General features: G+C 51.5%; 1 protein-coding gene across 1 annotated transcript; it reads right to left on the reverse strand.

Annotated features, from left to right (window-relative positions):
• Positions 1-2473: 2473 nt before the first annotated feature.
• Positions 2474-18944, reverse strand: LOC133360600 (protein RD3-like). The gene is made up of 4 exons (XM_061579397.1): positions 18545-18944; positions 14289-14665; positions 8903-9288; positions 2474-6848 (listed from the first exon to the last, which is right to left on the reverse strand). The coding sequence occupies exons 2-3, from the start codon at positions 14603-14605 to the stop codon at positions 8904-8906; spliced, it is 702 nt and encodes a 233-aa protein (XP_061435381.1). The 5' UTR covers positions 14606-14665; positions 18545-18944; the 3' UTR covers positions 2474-6848; position 8903.
• Positions 18945-19902: the final 958 nt, after the last annotated feature.

Below are 19902 nucleotides of genomic sequence, written 5' to 3' on the forward strand. Positions count from 1 at the left end.
GCTAACCTTGAACGAGCTTGGCAGGTATCCTAATCTCTTGCACTCGTGTGGAGATGGGTGGGTTGAGTGCAGATGTTCACCTCTCGATCAGTGAAGCGAGCAGCCTTAGATTTTATCCCAGGGCCTACGAGGCTGAGTCATGGCCGAAAGGCACAAAGCCAAGCAGTGGCCGCAAACCATTTAGGTCGAGGCCAGGGCACCACGGTGGCGAGATGTTAACTACCTTGCCTGCTATACAGAAGGTTGTGAGTTCGACCCCAACCCTGACACCTGTATGTTTGGAATTTGCATGTTCTCCCCTTGGTCGTGTGGATTTTGATCCGGGTCTTCCTGGTTTTTCCCTCCACATTTAGAAACATGCGTTTAGAGTATTTGGCTGCTATAAACTTCCACGTAAGTCTCTTCGTTGAGCTATTATTTGTGATCAGGTCACTTCTGGAAAAGAGCAATATAGGCTCAGTGGGCCTTGCCTGGTAAAATAAAAAGTTTAGTTAAAAAAATTAGCGTGAAGTCCCAGGTCAAGGGCTTGGGGTCCTCTCGGCCGTGGTCAAGGCTGAAACAATTGATCAATTCCATCGAATTAACTTCCATTTAATTTTTGGCAGAGGGGGGCGGATCAATTAGCAGTCAATATTTAGAAATGCTATGGAAGTTATGAGAAGTTACGTGTGACCACCCAATGCGATGAATATAGTATAATGAAAAATCGTTGCATGGAGAACAAAAATCCATGAAGAAGGTACACCCCTTCGTCCCATCACCCCATCACCATTGGCTCACCCATCGACAAACTGGCCCGATATCTGTCTGTGACCTTACAGCCATTCACTGGTAAGACCACCTCTTCTGTACTTAATTCGGCTCACCTGGCATCGTCAATTAAGGACATCTCACTCTCCCCAGGTGATTTGCTCGTCAGTTTCGATGTAGTTACTTTGTTCACCAAAGTTCCTGTGCCCGATACCATTGCAGTCATTGAAGATTTGGTCCAACAAGGATTGAATGCTGATGTACCGGCCCTGGTGAGACACTGCCTCACCAATACATACTTCACCTGGAATGGAACATTCTACAAACTGAAGGCACCCCAATGGGGTTCTCCCTTATCTCCGGTCGTAGCCAATGTTTTCATGGAAATTTTTTAGACGGACGCCATCCAGGAATCCACTCTATGCTCGTCCTTGTGAAAGAGATACGTGGATGACACGTTTGTCATCTGGCCACATGGTCGACCGGCTCTGAACCATTTCCTCAACCACATCAATTCCATACACCCAGCCATCAAATTCGCCATGGAGGTAGAAAAGGATGGCAAACTACCTTTGATGTCCTAATCAAAAAGAGACCAGATGGCTCAATGAGCCATTCTGTCGACAGAAAAGCAACCCATACTGATGCCTCCCTAAAACCTGACTCCCACCACCATCCATCCCAGAAGAATTCCCTCATCAAAACTCTATACCATAGAGCTCAATGTATCTCCGACCATGAACACCGAACCAGTGAACTAAAACACGTACACCAAGCTCTCAAGGCGAATGGATACTCTGACTACACAATCCACAAAGCCATCACCCCAACCGTGAGGAAAGAGCCATCTCAGGATCCAATCAAAACCATCACCTTGCCATACGTAGCAGGGATAACCAAAAAGATTTCCAAAATCATGAACAAACACAAGATCCAGGTCCGATTTAACACTACATAAAATTCGTGACCTTATCCCATCTGTGAAGGACAAGATCCCTGACATCCAATATCCCAGCGTCTGCAAACTAAGCTGTATCTGCGGCAGCAGTTACATTGGGGAAACTAAGCGACATGTCTCGGGACCGTGTTCGTGAGCATAAGGCAGATTTGAAACACGGTAGGACCAATACTTCTGCCGTGGCTGATCATTATTTTAATGCGGCTGGCTCACAGGAAATGTATTTCTCTAAGACCATGGTACTTTGCAAGCCCACTGTCTATCAACAAAGATTCGTTCATGAAGCCATCCATATATACAGACACATACACAATTTGAACCAAGAAGATGGGTACAAACTCAGTAATCATTGGAAAGATGTCATCAACCACTTTGGGTCATGACTTGATTTGCGTTCTCTTGTCAAGGGAGCACAGATCAAATCATGACTTGATTTGTGTTTTCTTCTTACCTTAACCCAGGGCACGTATGCCCCGCCCACTTCGTTTTGACACCAGGACGTTTTGTTGGTACTCCACGTTCCATGCTTCCACTGCCGGAGCGCTTGTGCCACGCCAACTTTTTTGAAACCTTAAAAAATTGTTGCCTTCCGTGACCTCCCCCTCATTTCCTCCTGAAGACGATCAATTGTGTTGTGACCGAAACGTCGTGGTTTTTTTATTTTTTTATTTTACCGAAATAACCTAAGAATACGTCGACATTATAGACTGCCAGTACGCTCACTCAGGTTAATAACCATTGCTACAGTCTACATTATAGACTACCAATACGCTCACCAAGCTTAAAAACCAGGCTACAGTCTACATTATAGACTGCCAGTACACTCATCGAGGTTAAGCACCAAGCTACAGTCTACATTATAGACTGCCAGTACACTCACCAAACTTAATAACCAGGCTACAGTCTACATTATAGACTGTCAGGACACTCACTCAGATTAAGAACCAAGCGACAATATACGTTAGTGATATTTTAAATTATTTTTTATTATTTAGTCACTTTATTTGTATTATTATTTTTCTATCTCCGTGACTTTACAGAAAGAACCAAAGAATATGAATTCCCACAGTCACGAAAGTTAAGTCAAAACATAATAATAGCGTCTTGTCACAATCCGCCACTGGGGGGCGCCAGGGCCTCAAGTGTTGAGCACGCGAAAGGAGACGGGAGCCGGTCGCGTGATGCACATTGAACCCTTTGGTTCTTCCGGTAAATATTCTTAGGTTTTTCGGTAAAGTGACGTAGGTAAAAAATTAAAATTAATAAAAGTAAAATAAAAAAATATATTTTTTACTTTTAATTTTTTACCTACGTGACTTTACCGAAAAAACCTAAGAATATGAATCCTTGCAGTCACGAAAGCTTCAAATCTAGAATCTTTCGGTAAAGTCACGTAGGTACAAAATAAAATCAATCACGACGTTTCGGGCGCAACACAAGCGTCCGTCATCAGGTGGGGAAGCACCGAAAGAACCAAAGAGTATGGATCCCTGCGGTCACGAAAGCTTCAAATCAAGATGCACATTGAACCTCTTGCCGGGTCATCACCAGCATCACCAATCACCTCGTTAAAAACATCACCGTGACCACTCGCGTTATCACCACCACCATCATCACCATAATCCCATCCCCACAAACATCATCTATATCAGTGGTTCTCAACATAAGTAATTGGTGAATAATAATCACGTATGAATCTGCCAATATAAAATAACTACGATTCGATTTAAATCCATATGGTAACCTAGATCGATATAAAATACATTTCTAAACTATTTTAACCTAAACAATGTGGTTCCCAAGAGGAACCAGCTAGCGAGAACAAATTAGGTTACGCATGCAGAGCGTCGGTTGAATTTTGTTTTATTCGCTTGCAGTTACTAGCTAGTTAGGATACATTTCGATTTAAAGCTTTCGTGACTGCAGGGATTCATCTTCTTGGTTCTTTCGGTAAAGTCACGTGAGGACGGCTGCTTGCGTTGTGGCCGAAACGTCGTGAGAATTATTTTATTATGTTTTATTTTTATTATTCTCTAGATTTGATTTCCCTTCTAGTTAGGATAACTCCCAAAATGGTCAATTTGGTTAAAACATTGATGTTCATTATTCATACATTTATTTCTCAGAACCGTTTTGTTGACATTACATTTAACAAGGGGTAGAGTCGCCAACAAAGATTGAGAACCACTGATCAATTTCATTACGAAGCGTACAATCATCTCGTCACCATTATCGCCGCCATCAGCACGTGGCGACTGCGCATGAACGCCCACGGCTGCCTGGCAACCGTTGCATGGGACCGGCGAGGATTGACCTCAGCACCCCCCCCCCCTTCTCCACATACATACACCGTGTGTGTACACCTATCTCACCCCATGTATACATCATGTGTGTGCAGTTATCGCGCACGATACAACCGTCGGCTCTTTTCTATCCACTGCTGGATGAGGACTCCACCATGTCATGCCAATCGCTCACGGTCCCGTGATAACACGCTCCGTCTCACCTCTGCACATCAACTGATCTCTAGATTTGAAGTTTTCGTGACTGCAAGGATCCATACTCTTTGGTTCTTTCGGTAAAATCAAGTAGTTGAAAAATTAAAATTATAAAATGAAAATAACGAAATTAAATCACGACGTTTCGAAGGCAACACAAGCTTCCGTCATTAGGTGGAACAGCCACAGCAAAATTACTGTAGTGAATAGAGAGACTCGATTAGCTGTGACTTCTTGTCCCATGGTCTATTAAAAGCTCTAACAGATGAGTGAAATTCCTCCTCGTAAGGGTGGTTAATTCTAGATTTGAAGAATGAATTGAGTTACTTTCATTTATTTATTTTTCATCTACGTGACTTTACCGAAAGAACCAAAGAGTATCAACTGATCTCGTCGCTCCATCTCCTTGGGGGCTATCCTCATTTCGTCACCAGTCTCGACCATCAACCTCCATCCCCATCAGTCGCGACTTGTCCTGCTCAAGCCCACATACTTTTTTTAAAACAGTTACTGTTTCTGATTTGTGTGTGCTTTCTATTCCACGTGTTACTCGTTCCATCTCTCACAGTATTGCTAACGTACACGTCTCGCTCCACGCTCGTGCAGTCTTCGTTGGGTGTTCCATTTCCTTTGTCAGCGTTCTCGGTCCAGGTCAATGTCACTCACAAAAGGCGATATGACGCGCTGCCTGGAACCGCCTTCTCTGGCAAATACATTCCGTCCTCAAATCGTGGGACCAAGCCGCAATAATTCTCGTCTTCGATAGGAGCGTGTTTGTTTGAATAATCACCGACCGATTGACATATTATCACGTGAAGATCATAGGGAACCGGGTGGTGGCCTAAGTACCACGAGGAGCAAGTTGTAGTGAGAATGATTTTGCTGTTGCACAAATACAAATTCTCGTGAAGACAAATGAATATCGCACGCACACTTGTGCCTTGCTTTTACAAACTATGAAATATAATTTTATTCAGCAGAACCTTACGCAGCTATGCAAACGTTCACAAACCAACGCTAAAATAATAATACACAGGTCTCATCGACACCATCTCTAGAGGGCCCCGTGTGGAGACGGAGCCCTCGCATTAAGTCTGCTGACAAAGCAGAGCACGCTTGTAATGGTTTGGACATTTGTACTACACCACAAGTGGGACCCCCACAGCGGCTAGGAAGGCGTCTCCGAAAACCACGCACACTGCCGCACTCCAATTCCTTTCACGAACGCATTCCAAATGGAGTTCAGATGGTTTGTTGATTTGCTCTTTACGTCCGCGACGAGAGGAGGCAGTGGGAGAGGCAACTATCATTTTTGTGAGCATGATCCAATATGACAGCGGGGTTAGAATAGAAGTATTATGAACTCGGTCCGATTGAAACCGCGGCCACATCGATCAAAGAGCTGATCAAAGCTTGGAGACAAGAAAACGACGTGTACTCTACAGCAAAAATGACGCTTTGCAAATACCGTATGCAAACGTGTTTTGTTCTCACCGCTGCTCCTCGTCTTCCATACTGCTAATTAAATACAAACGCGTGTCGGGAAGCCTTGCAGAATCCATGCATGTGCGTGATTAGTCTTCCTTGTTCAATGCGAATACGGAACCGTGTTTGCACTCGAGCACATTTGAATGCGATTGCGAACAGGAGAGATACATCGATGTACGGTACATCCGTCCACAAAAAATATTTCTGGCCAACAGAAGACACGTAAACTATCACCTTACCCAAAATAATAACAAGACGTTTACTGTCGCTGAGATCTTGACATTTTGGCCGACTGGCCTTGTTCAGTGACAGTACACAACTTATTTTAATTAACCTGCTAACAAAATCACTAACGGAGCGACCCTAACACAGGGATTGAAAACGTTCGCGACCATAATGTTTGTAAATGACTGCACTGGCCAGAACGCCGTACATGGGAGTGCGACGGATTGACCCCATTCGTCCTTACACTCAGAATGACGCTGCTGCTAAAAAACAAACCAAGGCGCTATTATCACAGCAAACGACGCCACGAGTGGCCGCGCAACTCGTGCGCGGCAAATGTTGATTGGAACCGAGTCCTTGAATAATTCTGTTTCTTAACGGGAACCAGTGACGCAGCGTGCTTCAGCCGCACCGAACCTCACAAAAATAATATTCAGGGCCTACCTTGGCTCCTCCCACCCTCAACCAGTATATATACAAGGACTGTTTTCTTGGAATTTCTCTTACTTGATACAGCTATCGTGCTGTGACGGTTCCACCTGAAGACGGAAGCTTGTGTTGCCTCCGAAACGTCGTGATTTTTATTTTACTTTTATTAATTTTAGTAAATTTTTTACCTACGTGACTTTACCAAAAAAACCCAAGAATATGAATCATTGCAGTCACGAAAGCTTCAAATCTAGAATCAGTGACGCAGCCACAAGTGGCGCCGGTTGCGTCCCGGTGTCGCTAATGACCAATTAGCGATCACCGCGTTCGGGGCTCACAGCGGCAGCGGTGATAACGAAGCTACGACATCGGCACACCGCGGTCTACGCTTGCCAATGACGTCGCCGCGTCTTTAAGATCCGCGTTAAAGACGCTGCGCGAGATTTCGGGGGCTCCTGGTGCGGGAATCGAACCTCCACCGTGGTCCCCGTGATTTCCGGCTAAGGGTGTGGGTGGTAGGGAAAGAGTGGAGGGGGGCAGTGAAGAGAGAGAGAGGTGTTGGGGGGAGGCTGTGAGTATCGCGGGACCCCGGCTGCTGTCTCAGCAAATCCATAAGCATCATCAATTTCCAACAACAACATTTCATCGGCATCTTAGAACGGCGGCACGTGCACCCATGACTACATTAACACAATATAACAATCCTCCCCGTCCCTCCCAGTTGATCACACGCACAAGGAACAATCACACAATCACACAGCAGGAACACGCACTTCAAAGAGCCTGAAACAGTTTCGGGCGCGCATCATGCAAGCGCTCGAGTTGCCGAGGCATTCACAGTCAGCCGAGTTCCAGGGGTCGGCAATCAAAATAACAAGAGACATTTTTTTTTTTTAGAATTCGGTAAAAACTAAACATATCAAGAGCCACGATGGATGTGAAAACGAGAGGGTCTATTAAGAGTGCAGTGCACTGTACTCTAAACCCATCCGGGCGTCTGTGCTTGCTAATTCCTGCCACCCGTCCACAGATGCCAATCCCATACCTACTATACTCACCCAGGAATGTCCTTAACGCTCGTGACGTCACTCCACATCGACCATCCCACCCTCATTAATATTCATGAGCAGGTAAAGTTCTCCAAATGGACATTTCCCCCACCCCTCATTCCGTCACTCAATATGGAGAAACCCCCCCCTCATTAATAATCATGAGCAAGTGACGTCACACCACAATGAAACAGCCCCCCTCATTAATAATGATGAGCGGGTGACGTCACTCCGCATGGAGGAACCCCCCCCCCCTTATTAATAATCATGAGCGGGTGACGTCACTCCGCATGGAGAACCCCCCCCCCCTCATTAATAATCATGAGCAGGTGATGTCACTCCACATCGAACAGCCCCCCTCATTAGGGGCCGTCCATAAATGACGTCACGCGATTTTGGACGATTTTTGACCCCCCCCCCCCCCTCGTCACACGGCGTCACAAAAAGTCAGACCCCCCTCAAATTTGACGTTACAAAGCCCCCCCCCCCCAAAAAAAAACATGCTTCAAATCGTTTTAAACTATTGTCATTGTAGTGCGTATTTAATGTGCCGCTGCACTCTGATGTTGTAGGAGAAAACATGTATAATTTTTTTATATTGAATTAAGTAGAACGTGTTATCTATATTTATTTAAAGTTGCGCATTTTGATGTAACGTCACATTTCTCAACCCCCCCCCCCTCGTCACACATCGTCACAAATGTCTGACCCCCCCCCCCTAGGTGCGTGACGTCATTTATGGACGGTCCCTTAATAATTATGAACAGGTGACGTCCTCCAAATGGACAACCCCCTCCCTTTATAATAATTAGCGGGTGACGTCACTCCACATAGGGGTGGGGGCGAGGAGCCTCAGCGTCAACTCACAACCCTCACTACGAAGGCAGAACCCTCACGTCACGTGACCTCCGTAACGCTGTTGAGACATCGAAGTAAAAAGGACGTCGTGATGAACAAGGGATTTTAACCTTCAAATGAAATAAGTCTGTGTCACCGCGCCCTTACAAACTGCACACGAATTGACGCAATTAATATCAACGTCGAGGTCTGCTTTTCGCTTGCAAGTTTCAGATTTACTGCAATACACCCGTCCTTGGACGGGCAAAAGGCGAGTTCTTAAGATTGCCACACGGTGCCAACCCGAACATATGGACGCAATAATACGCAAGAGAAAGTTTCGGGCAAGTGCTGTTAGCGAGCAGCACATATAAAGGCCAAGACGGCACACGAAGGGGTGGGTGGCCACCACCACCACCCCCGGCCGCATTTGTCTCCCTAGTGACGATGTTTACACACCGCACCAGATACTCATTTGAGGCTGAGTCGACCTAGGGGAGGCCCAGGACCGGTTCAGATAATCGCCACCGGTGTTGGCCGTGAGCGGGATTCGAACTGGTTTTGCCGGGTTCGCAGCGCTCCAACCGCTGCGCCACCGCGCCCCATGCCCACACTCGTACACACAAAGTCACACACCAAAATACAACACAGACACACACGGAGCCAACCTCAGCTGTGCGCCGCACCGCGCTGCAGCTCGGGCATGCTGAACGCGCGCTTAGGGGGCGGCTCGTGCAACGGGTCCCCTCCGCGCTCCGCAGCGCAGGGGACGCGCGCCGCGCCCCCGCCGCGTTCCACGTCTTCCGAGATGGAGCGGATGATGGAGTCAGCGGTGGCGGCGTCGCTCGGGTGGATGCGGGCCGGGGACCGGGGCAGCAGCAGCGCGGAGGCCCAGGCGAGGGGGCGGCCACGCCGTGAGGGCCCCCACTGTTTGGAGAGACGGCGCAGGGCCTCCTCGCTGCGGGCCCGGTCCACGACCTCGCGCACCACGTTGCGGAAGAGCCCCACCACCTCGGCCGGCTCGGCCTCGAACTCGCACACGGTCTGGCGGAACCTGCAGCGGTATAGAATTGAACAATACAACCTCGAAAACGGCAACAATGAAAACAATAAAACCACCAAGAACACAACAGCAACAGGACACAACAACAATCAACAGCAGCAACAGCACACAACAAAGCAATACACAGCAGCATAAACAGTAACAGCAACAAAACACGATACGCAGCTACAAACAAGTACTGTACTTTGTACAATTATGCACGCGCATTGCTTGAAGCCGGTTAACACGAATGCGAAAACAGCATGATGTTGTTTCATGTGACGCAATCGAAGAATGAGTGCGTGACACGTGTGCTGAGCGTGGGTGGGAGGTGGCGTGTGTTTGAGCATGGGGTCGAGCATGGAATTTAAATCGCTGTTATTTATATCCATTCCTGACACATCTAATGTGCATGAATCATAATTTATCCATCCATATTTCACGGCCTCATTCTATAGCTTTCTAATGCCGTTCAGTAGTAGGTGACCGGTTTGTTTGACGGCCAGAGAAGTGCAGTGAGTTGACGTCAGCCCAGTCACCAATGATAGCGAAAAAAGCAAAGCATGAAATGAACATTACATTACTGTTTTCACTTAATTGTGTTACATTCCTGCTCTGAGAATAAAAAAACAGATCGGACTGATTGGGGAGCAATGGACATTGAAGGGATCTCAGAAGTAGTTTTCGATTTAAAGCATTCAGACTCTGCCTTCTCGACAGACCTGTTCTCCACCTGAAGACGGCTGCTTGTGTTGTGGCCGAAACGTCGTGAGAATTATTTTATTATGTTTTATTTTTATTATTTTATTATTTTCCTTCTACGTGACTTTTACCGAAAGAACCAAGAAGATGAATCTCAGAAGTGGTTTTGTGCTGGGACAGTTCCGAATGGACTCCAATAATCCCGAGAACGTAATGGGAATCAGACCGCAAAGAAGACAAAGTAGATATGCTGTGTGTGTGTATATATATATATATATGCTGTGCATATATCCCCTTCCAGGATCAGTGCTTCACTAAGCGCTTAACAATACAATCATAATCTACAGTTACATTACGTCCACAACGGTTTAGAGATTACAGAGCTAAATAAAACAGAACTCGCTGCCGGCAGCTGAAGTGTTGATACAGTCAGGCCTGACTGATGATGAGACCCAGACGTCCGAAACCGGTTAAGAGTTGTGTTCGATTGCTTGAACAATTGCTGATGAATGATATTGGTCTGAAGAGTCAATCGGTGGGTGTACTAAGCACATGTTTATTGATATGTGGAGACACAGAAGCAAGTTATATTTACGCATGCTTTTACGCAATCTTGCCGAGTGCGATAAGGATTTCCAAACGCCCATTGTAGGGGGGTGGGCTTACAACGGCAACGGCCATATTCGTTTCTTTTGAGTTGGGTGTCTGCAGAAGCTTTTGTATACGCAGCAGACATCTCTCTGTGTTGCCAAATCTATTTGACTTCCGGCCTGCGCTGATCTTTCTGTTGCGGCGAGTTCCCTCTTCGTTTGCACATTTTAATCACCAAGTACGCCTCGATATCACTGTGTCCTATGAGCAGAGTGACATCAGGGAGACAGGCGCTCGATCAGATAAGAGCATGGTTTCATTTGCCACTGCACGTATCAGGGTCGCGGAATAGACTGCATGTGGCACGTGATGACTAGCCCACAGTCTTCTAGGTTCTTTCGGTAAAGTCACGTAGAAGGGAAATAATAAAATAATAAAAGTAAAACATTATACAATTATTTTCACGACGTTTCGGCCACAACGCAAGCAGCCGTCATAAGGTGAATAACAGGTCTGTCGGAAAGACAGCGTCTGAAAAGCTTTAAATCGAAATTTAGCCCACAGTCATTGCGAGATATATACTACTAGATATGGTGTGCCGGTTGCGGAAATATTATCCAAGTCGTTGACCCGGACAGACCTGGCTGAAATTCATCCATGGGTAGGAGGCAGCAAAACCACGCAGAGCCTCTTCGGGAAAAAAAAATCATGAATTGAGGAACTTGAGCTCAATTCGCACAAGGGGTGTGAATCGGCGCAGCGAGAGCTTTGACTGCGGCAACACGATCAGAATGATCCGATTTAGTCAGAACCCTGGCATTGACGTCACGCGCGTAGTTTTTGGCTCCTATTCGTGGTTAAACCAGATTAAGGAAACCGACAAAAACGAAATTGGTTCTAATTCAAATCGTTTTACAGCCTAATCTGCGGTACAGCGGACGTGGGTCGGGGACCCACGGGGCCTCGTCACGATGGAGCTTGGCAACCCAGACCGGGGCCCCGGTGCTGGGCCCTTCCTGTGGAGGCAGAAGCCGCTTCCAGGCCATCGTGGGCACGAAACAATTCAATTTTTATAACGAGGATTCCAGATTGCAGTCACGGCGTGAGACGGGGCAGAGGGGGGAGGGCGTTGTGGTTTTTGGTTTGCGGGAGCCCCATTGTGGTTTTGGTTTGCGGATCCGTTGGGGATGGACCCTCTATCTCGCGGGAGAAAGGGGTTGACCCTTCCCCCCCCCCCCTACTTGGCAATGGACCATGGTTCTCCATGCAGGGTCTGCGCGTTGAACCATGAACGTGACGAGAGACCTAGAAACCAGGAGGTGTAGACGAGGCTAATGAAAAAGGGTTCGCCATGTGCTGACACAGGGAGCTCAGCGGGACCTGCGTGATGGTAATCCAGCCGCAAGGCTCCTCCATTGACTTCCTGTGCACCCCATTGGTAAAAGTTAAAGGTGCAGCCTTAGAATGTCTTGTCGTAAAGATCCACTTTAGATGGTTTTTGGCCTATCTTCCACGTTGGCCAGACGTCTTAGAATGTATGTTGAACTTATTTTGCACCGTACGTAGCCAACCGTGTGAATCGAAGGTGCGGGGGAAGAACAACAAATTGAACACAAAACGCAGTTCTAAAGAAATTAGGTTTCAATCTAGATTTGAAAGTCCATAGCTCCAATGGCTTCTAAATATCGCAAGGAAGGGCGTTTCAGACAGCCGCAAAGGCGCATTTGAAAGCGCGCGATGCAGTGACCGTCTTTGTTCTATGGGTGGCCAAAAGACGCTGCTGCGAGGATGACCGCAGTTGGCGTGGTGGTTTATGTTCTTTGACGAGATCAGCTGGGTGGGAGTGCCCAGGGGTGACCCCGCACATACGCGACTTGCCGCTCGACTCTGGTGAACACATTTACACTGCTGGGGGGAGGGCAGAGGCGAGGGGATTTAAAAAAAAAAGTGCACATTGTGTGCAGTCCAGTGATTCCCTGTGAAACCCCAGTGACCCGTAACCCCCTCCACGCGCGGAGGCCTTGTGTTGTCCTGCCGTGGATCCGACTGCTAGGTTGACCTCTGACTTCGCCGAGATCTTAATTAGGCGTCACTGTTCAGAGCAGGTGCAGTAATTAATTAGGCGTAGGTTTGAGCGCAAGGTGAACCCTTAATTGGCCTAAAATGTCGTGGCTGAGCAGATTGCGCCGGGCTAAGAGCTCACGGGCAAATCCTCGCCGCGTGGGGGGGTTGGTGATGAGCGGTGACGGGATGCGCGGTGTGTGTGGATGTATGGGCAGGGGGTGGGGTTCGGGGTGTGTGTGGATGTATGGGCAGGGTGTGGGGTGCGGGGTGTGTGTGGATGTATGGGCAGGGGGTGGGGTGCGAGGTGTGTGTGAATGTATGGGCAGGGTGTGGGGTGCGGGGTGTATGTGGATGTATGGGCAGGGTGTGGGGTGCGGAGTGTGTGTGGATGTATGGGGCAGGGGGTTGGGGGAGGGGTGGAGATCACTGCTGCACTAATTACGCTAATTAGTACCGGGAGTGATGGCGCACGCGTGTGATCCAGCGCCGTAGTGGAAATGGTTAGCGGATCGCGAAAACATTTGTCAACCTCCCTCGCTGGGGTTGGAAGTCGCCAGGCGATCGCAGTACAGCAAGTGGGTTCTCGTAAACGTCTCTGTATAGTGGGACCTTTTCGTATTATCTCCTCATATTCGCAGCGATGTTTCTCTGGGATCTCCGGATTCCTCAACCCTCAAGAAAACACTCATTTTATATATATATGAAAAGGAATTTTCCAAACATCCTAATGTAGTTGGACCATTTTGATCCAGACCCCAGACACGTAAGCGAGGATTATCTGCATGAATGGCATCGTCATCATCATTACTATTAAAATATTTAGCTTCGGCCTCGGATTTGGCTCCGTCTCGCTTCCATGGCCGATCAGTTGTGATGAGTTCGCCGCAATGGGTGGTTGATGAATGGCGTGCGATCTCCACCCTCTCTCCTTGCCTTGTTCAAACGCGCCCCGTGGCGCCGACCTCTCTGGTGTTAGTTCGATACCCCTCCCCCCACCCACCTGCCGCGACTCGTCAATGTCTCTGTGCTTGGCGACTAATCGTGATTGGCTCGCTTATCGAGGTCAGGTCACGTCCTCTCGGCAATCACATTCCCTAATTGGAGAATACCTCCCCGCAATACCTTTGGTTGTCGAGTTATTAGACAAATACTACTTCGTCCATGTAATGACTGGACGGTAACATCTCTTGAAACTGGACTAATTGGTTTGGGGGGTCTTTCCAATGTGATGGGTCCAGAAAGTAATTAAATATTTGGAACAAACACTGCATTGTAATTGCTGTACTATCACGACCGCGTTCTGACGGCCACCACACGCACCTGTATTTCCTATCCTCACACACACAGACTATAACCCTCCCCTCACACATGCAGAGACTCTAATCCTCCCCTCAGAGACAAAGATGTCCCGTGTAGCCTTAACAGACTGTTGGGGAAAGTGCTGTTAGCGCACACCTCTGAAAGCCATCACGGTACGCGAGAAGGTGGCTGGCTAGCATCACGCCCGACCGCCTTTGTCTGCCCAGAGGGGATGATTACACCCCACAGCAGGTACTCATTTGAGGCTGAGTCGACCTAGGGGAGGCCCAGGACCGGTTCAGTTAATTGTAACCCCTCACTCACACGCACGCACCCTAACCCCTACCTCATCTCACCTGAGGATGGTTGGGCCGCAGTCCGCGGGCCGCACTTGGGCGCACAGCGCCTCCAGGGCCATGCGCTCCGCGGGGGGCAGCTCCATGTTTGGGGGCCGCGGGGGGCTGGCGAGCCAGCTGTAGTCCACTCCGGAGCGCAGGCGTCGGAACTCGGCTTCCCGCGCCCGCGTCGTGCGCTCAGCGTCCCGCACGGCCCCGCTCAGCTCCAGCATGAGCAGCTCGGCCACGGCCTCACCGTGGTCCCGCTGGGCGGAACGCCACGAAGAGCCCCCCGCGGCCTCGCTGCCTCCCGTCAAGGGTCTCAGCCACCCCCACATGACCCCGTGGGGACCCCGCGGGGCCACGAGGGGGCCCGAGGGGGCTACTGACGGTCGCGTCTGGTGAACAATTGAAGGTGGACGCGTGGGGACGCGGGCACTGGAATTAGAGATTTTGTTTGGAATCACGTTTGCTGAGCACAGGCACAAAGGTCAAAAAACGCCAAGCGGTCGGAAATAAACGGCGATATTGTAGGGGTAATAGATACAACTCGATCCGTTTCTTGAATTGAGATAGGTGATACCAAAAAAAGCAACAACTTTGGGAATGAGACGATGGGAGGGATTGATTTTCCATGACGGCGATATGGGCCCTGGCTGGACCTGGAAGGCAGGGGGGGAGCATGGGGCTTGGGAGCGGGGGGACGTGAGGGTCGCGGGGAGCGAGGAGGGAGGGGGTCCTGCAGATAGTAAAATGGGGACGGCGGCTGGGAGGGGGGGAAGGGGGTCTGTGGTGGAATTTGTGACACTGATTGTGACCCTCTTGTGCTCAGAGCGTTCCACGCCCACGGCACGAATCTCCTCGTGCGTGCCAGACGCATCAGTGCTAGGTGTTTTCGTGGCAAAATCAATTGCTTAAGTGGTAGGACATATATACAGTATTGCTTATTTATCGTGTTGTTTATATCCTCCACAACGACGCGAAGGATGAGTTATGTTACGTAGTGCTGTACAGTATGACATTTTCCGTCGAACTAAGACCCAGATCTTGAAGAGAGGGCCGTTGTCTATAACATTTCGCAGTTCAGAATTAATGCAGGCGAGCCTGACTGATGATGAGGCACTGCATGTGCAAAGCCGGCCCAGAGTTGTGCTTGTGTTGAACCAATGCTGCTGAAATGATGCACTCACAGAAAGATGTGTGGCTGATGGGATATATATGCGCAGGGTCATATATATAGTCCGCTTGTTTGTGTTGTTATGTATATTCTCCATAACGACACGAATGATCAGCTTGTGTTTATATGCACGGTCACAAACGTGTAGGGAGCGGTAGTGTAGCAGTTAGCGCGCTGCTCCACGAACCCGGCGACCCGAGTTCAATTCCCGCTCACGGCCAACACCAGTGACGATTACCCGTAGGTTGACTCAGCCTCAAATTAGTACCTCGTGCGGTGTGTAAACATCGCCACTGGAGAGACTCGGGTGGTGCTGGTCACCCACCCATCTCTGCGTGTGTCGTCCCGACTTTCACAGCTGCTCGATACCAGCACTTTCCCCAACAATCTGTTAAGGCTACACGGGGGATCTTTGTCTTTGGCCATAAAAGTGGGACACTAAGTAGGGGGTGGCCGACGGGGCCTTGCCAGCCTGACTCGTGCGGATGAGTGAGCGGGGCTCTGCCCCTGGGGGGGGGGGGGGGGGGGCAACGGGGTCTGTGTAGCAGCAGCGGGGTCTGTGTACCCACAGCGGGGTCTGTGTAGCAGCAGCGGGGTCTGTGTAGCAGCAGCGGGGTCTGTGTAGCTGCAGCGGGGTCTGTGTAGCCTCAGCGGGGTCTGTGTACCCACAGCGGGGTCTGTATAGCTGCAGCGGGGTCTGTGTAGCCTCAGCGGGGTCTGTGTATCCTCAGCGGGGTCTGTGTATCCTCAGCGGGGTCTGTGTATCCGCAGCGGGGTCTGTGTAGCAGCAGCGGGGTCTGTGTATCCGCAGCGGGGTCTGTGTATCCGCAGCGGGGTCGGTGTAGCAGCAGCGGGGTCTGTGTAGCAGCAGCGGGGTCTGTGTAGCAGCAGCGGGGTCTGTGTATCCGCAGCGGGGTCGGTGTATCCTCAGCGGGGTCTGTGTAGCAGCAGCGGGGTCTGTGTAGCAGCAGCGGGGTCTGTGTATCCGCAGCGGGGTCGGTGTATTCGCAGCGGGGTCGGTGTAGCAGCAGCGGGGTCTGTGTAGCAGCAGCGGGGTCTGTGTACCCACAGCGGGGTCTGTGTAGCAGCAGCGGGGTCTGTGTAGCAGCAGCGGGGTCTGTGTAGCTGCAGCGGGGTCTGTGTAGCCTCAGCGGGGTCTGTGTACCCACAGCGGGGTCTGTGTAGCTGCAGCGGGGTCTGTGTACCCACAGCGGGGTCTGTGTACCCGCAGCGGGGTCTGTGTAGCAGCAGCGGGGTCTGTGTATCCTCAGCGGGGTCTGTGTAGCAGCAGCGGGGTCTGTGTATCCTCAGCGGGGTCTGTGTAGCTGCAGCGGGGTCTGTGTACCCACAGCGGGGTCTGTGTAGCAGCAGCGGGGTCTGTGTAGCAGCAGCGGGGTCTGTGTATCCGCAGCGGGGTCGGTGTAGCAGCAGCGGAGTCTGTGTACCCGCAGCGGGGTCTGTATAGCTGCAGCGGGGTCTGTGTAGCCTCAGCGGGGTCTGTGTATCCTCAGCGGGGTCTGTGTATCCTCAGCGGGGTCTGTGTATCCGCAGCGGGGTCTGTGTAGCAGCAGCGGGGTCTGTGTATCCGCAGCGGGGTCTGTGTATCCGCAGCGGGGTCGGTGTAGCAGCAGCGGGGTCTGTGTAGCAGCAGCGGGGTCTGTGTAGCAGCAGCGGGGTCTGTGTATCCGCAGCGGGGTCGGTGTATCCTCAGCGGGGTCTGTGTAGCAGCAGCGGGGTCTGTGTAGCAGCAGCGGGGTCTGTGTATCCGCAGCGGGGTCGGTGTATTCGCAGCGGGGTCGGTGTAGCAGCAGCGGGGTCTGTGTAGCAGCAGCGGGGTCTGTGTAGCAGCAGCGGGGTCTGTGTAGCAGCAGCGGGGTCTGTGTATCCTCAGCGGGGTCTGTGTAGCAGCAGCGGGGTCTGTGTACCCGCAGCGGGGTCTATGTAGTAGCAGCGGGGTCTGTGTAGCAGCAGCGGGGTCTGTGTATCCGCAGCGGGGTCGGTGTATTCGCAGCGGGGTCGGTGTAGCAGCAGCGGGGTCTGTGTAGCAGCAGCGGGGTCTGTGTAGCAGCAGCGGGGTCTGTGTATCCTCAGCGGGGTCTGTGTATCCGCAGCGGGGTCTGTGTATCCTCAGCGGGGTCTGTGTATCCGCAGCGGGGTCTGTGCCGCAGCAGCGGGGTCTGTGTACCCGCAGCGGGGTCTGTGTAGCAGCAGCGGGGTCTGTGTAGCAGCAGCGGGGTCTGTGTACCCGCAGCGGGGTCTGTGTAGCAGCAGCGGGGTCTGTGTACCCGCAGCGGGGTCTGTGTACCCGCAGCGGGGTCTGTGTAGCAGCAGCGGGGTCTGTGTAGCAGCAGCGGGGTCTGTGTATCCTCAGCGGGGTCTGTGTAGCAGCAGCGGGGTCTGTGTAGCAGCAGCGGGGTCTGTGTACCCGCAGCGGGGTCTGTGTACCCGCAGCGGGGTCTGTGTAGCAGCAGCGGGGTCTGTGTACCCACAGCGGGGTCTGTGTACCCACAGCGGGGTCTGTGTAGCAGCAGCGGGGTCTGTGTAGCAGCAGCGGGGTCTGTGTAGCAGCAGCGGGGCACGACATGTGCAGGCGGTCGCCTAGCAGCGGGGATGTGCGTGTTGCACGCGAGGGGATGCGCCCTGTGCGCGTGGCCGTGCGTGAGACTGTCTCTGTTACTGATTAAGTGGGGAACGGTGGCGTAGTGGTCAGAACGAACCTGGCCAGCCGAATTTTGACTCTCGCTCACGGCCAACACCAGTGACGATTATCTAAACCGGTCCTCGGTCTCCCCTAGGTCGACTCGGCCTCAACTGAGTAAACATCGCCACTCGGGAGACAAAGGCGGTCGGGGCGCAGTGCTCGACACCCACCTCCTCGTGTGCCGTGCCGGCCTTCACCGGTGCTCGCTAACAGCACTTGCCCCTACAGTCTGTTAAATGCTATACGGGGGATCTTTGTCTTCTGTGCGCGTCTCTATGCCAGTGTGAATATAAATCGATGCACCCGTAACCCACGTTAGTAACATCACTGCATAATCGCTACTGTGTGAAGCCGCGTTGGTGACGCATGCCAAGCGCAGCGGCGAGGCGGTGCGGATACCTTCGCTGAGCCCTCTGCTCTGTCCGCCACCTCGCTCCTCTCCTCCTCCTCCGCCTTCTCACGCCCTGGATGGCCCGGGGCCCCGGATCCCTGCAGGCTCTCGCAGCGGGGACTCTCGCTCCAAGCGGCCTCTCTTCCCCCCGCCCCCGCCCAACTACCGGCCCTCCCTCGGACGGGCAGACGGACGGGCAGACGGAGATGACGACGCGGTCGAGACAGCGGACAGCGGCGGTGAATCGTCTCCGCGCTCCCGATGAATTAATCCCGCGCACGCGCGCAACGCGTGGCTGATGTTCCCAGCCAGCACAGAGCGCGTGCGCTCTCGAGCATTACGTGCGCTCACGCGCATAGAAGAACGACAAGCAGTCGACTTTCGCCACCAAGTGGCGGTGATGGTATCACGGTGTTTGTGCCGGGCTAGGTGCACCTCGAGGCCACGTAAAGTGTCGAAGGCTCGCTGATAAGAGGTCCCGGAACAGACCCAGGTGTCGTGGGTTCATTGACTGAGATGACTGGCAGATGCACCAAATGTTTATGCGTTTTACAAATTCCCCACATCAGGTGCGGTTATTTGGGCGCCGTTGCCGAGGCAAGCTCTCTCGCTACCTGAATTTCCTCGCAAATGGAGGCGACACGCTGTAATCGTAGAGGAATATTCAGGGGAAAGGCGTAAGGAGGGAGTGGGGGTGTGTTGGACGCTTCAATGGCGCGACATCCCCCCAAGTGCCCCGCGTTCTTTCGTGAACGCGACTCCGTTGTGGGTCGCTGCTGCTGCTGCTGCTGGATCCTGCAGGGCCAGGCACGGTGCCGGGAGATGTTCACCGCCACGTGAATGGTCTGCGCGCCTCTCACAGCTGCCGGTGGGTTGACTGACGCCGTTTGGTTTGAGCCACGACCTCCTCGGCGGTGTGTGAATAAAACAACATTGTACACGCGTTTGTTCTCTGCCAACCCCCCCCCCTCCCCTTGTAAAGACGCGCCCTTGCCACGCAACTTGCCTGCTTCGCACCACCGCGCGATCAGCCGCGGCTGTGCACGGCATTTGGAAAAGAGCCTCTTGAGCTCAAAGGGCCGCACGCCATTGTCTCAAATCAACGGTCCTGGTCCAACAAATGCCTCTCCCCCCCCCCACCGTTGCTCACACACAGCACGGTCTCTAGCTACACGAGTTGCAAGTGCTGCGCGAGAGTGTGTGTTTGCTCGAGCGTTGCAATAGTTTGAGGTGAGCGGCGGAGAACATGACCTCCTGAGTTGTGTCGATGCTGTATGTTTGTGTGCGCAAGCACTGGCAAAGCAGCAGCAGCAGCACAACTTTGCTCGCTTCGTGAATAGGGCTGCGAACCCAACCCCGGCACACG

This window comes from Lethenteron reissneri, chromosome 8 (genome assembly GCF_015708825.2).
Source record: "Lethenteron reissneri isolate LAM-NWPU_2019-01 chromosome 8, ASM1570882v1, whole genome shotgun sequence".
NCBI lineage: Eukaryota > Metazoa > Chordata > Hyperoartia > Petromyzontiformes > Petromyzontidae > Lethenteron > Lethenteron reissneri.

Bases quoted from the DNA above. Each gene is read 5' to 3' on its own strand.
- LOC133360600 (XM_061579397.1), bottom strand. From the start codon at position 14,605: ATGTGGGGGTGGCTGAGACCCTTGACGGGAGGCAGCGAGGCCGCGGGG. The intron at 9,289-14,288 runs GTGAGATGAGGT...ATACCGCTGCAG, and splicing joins TGCGGCCCAACCATCCTCAG to GTTCCGCCAGACCGTGTGCG.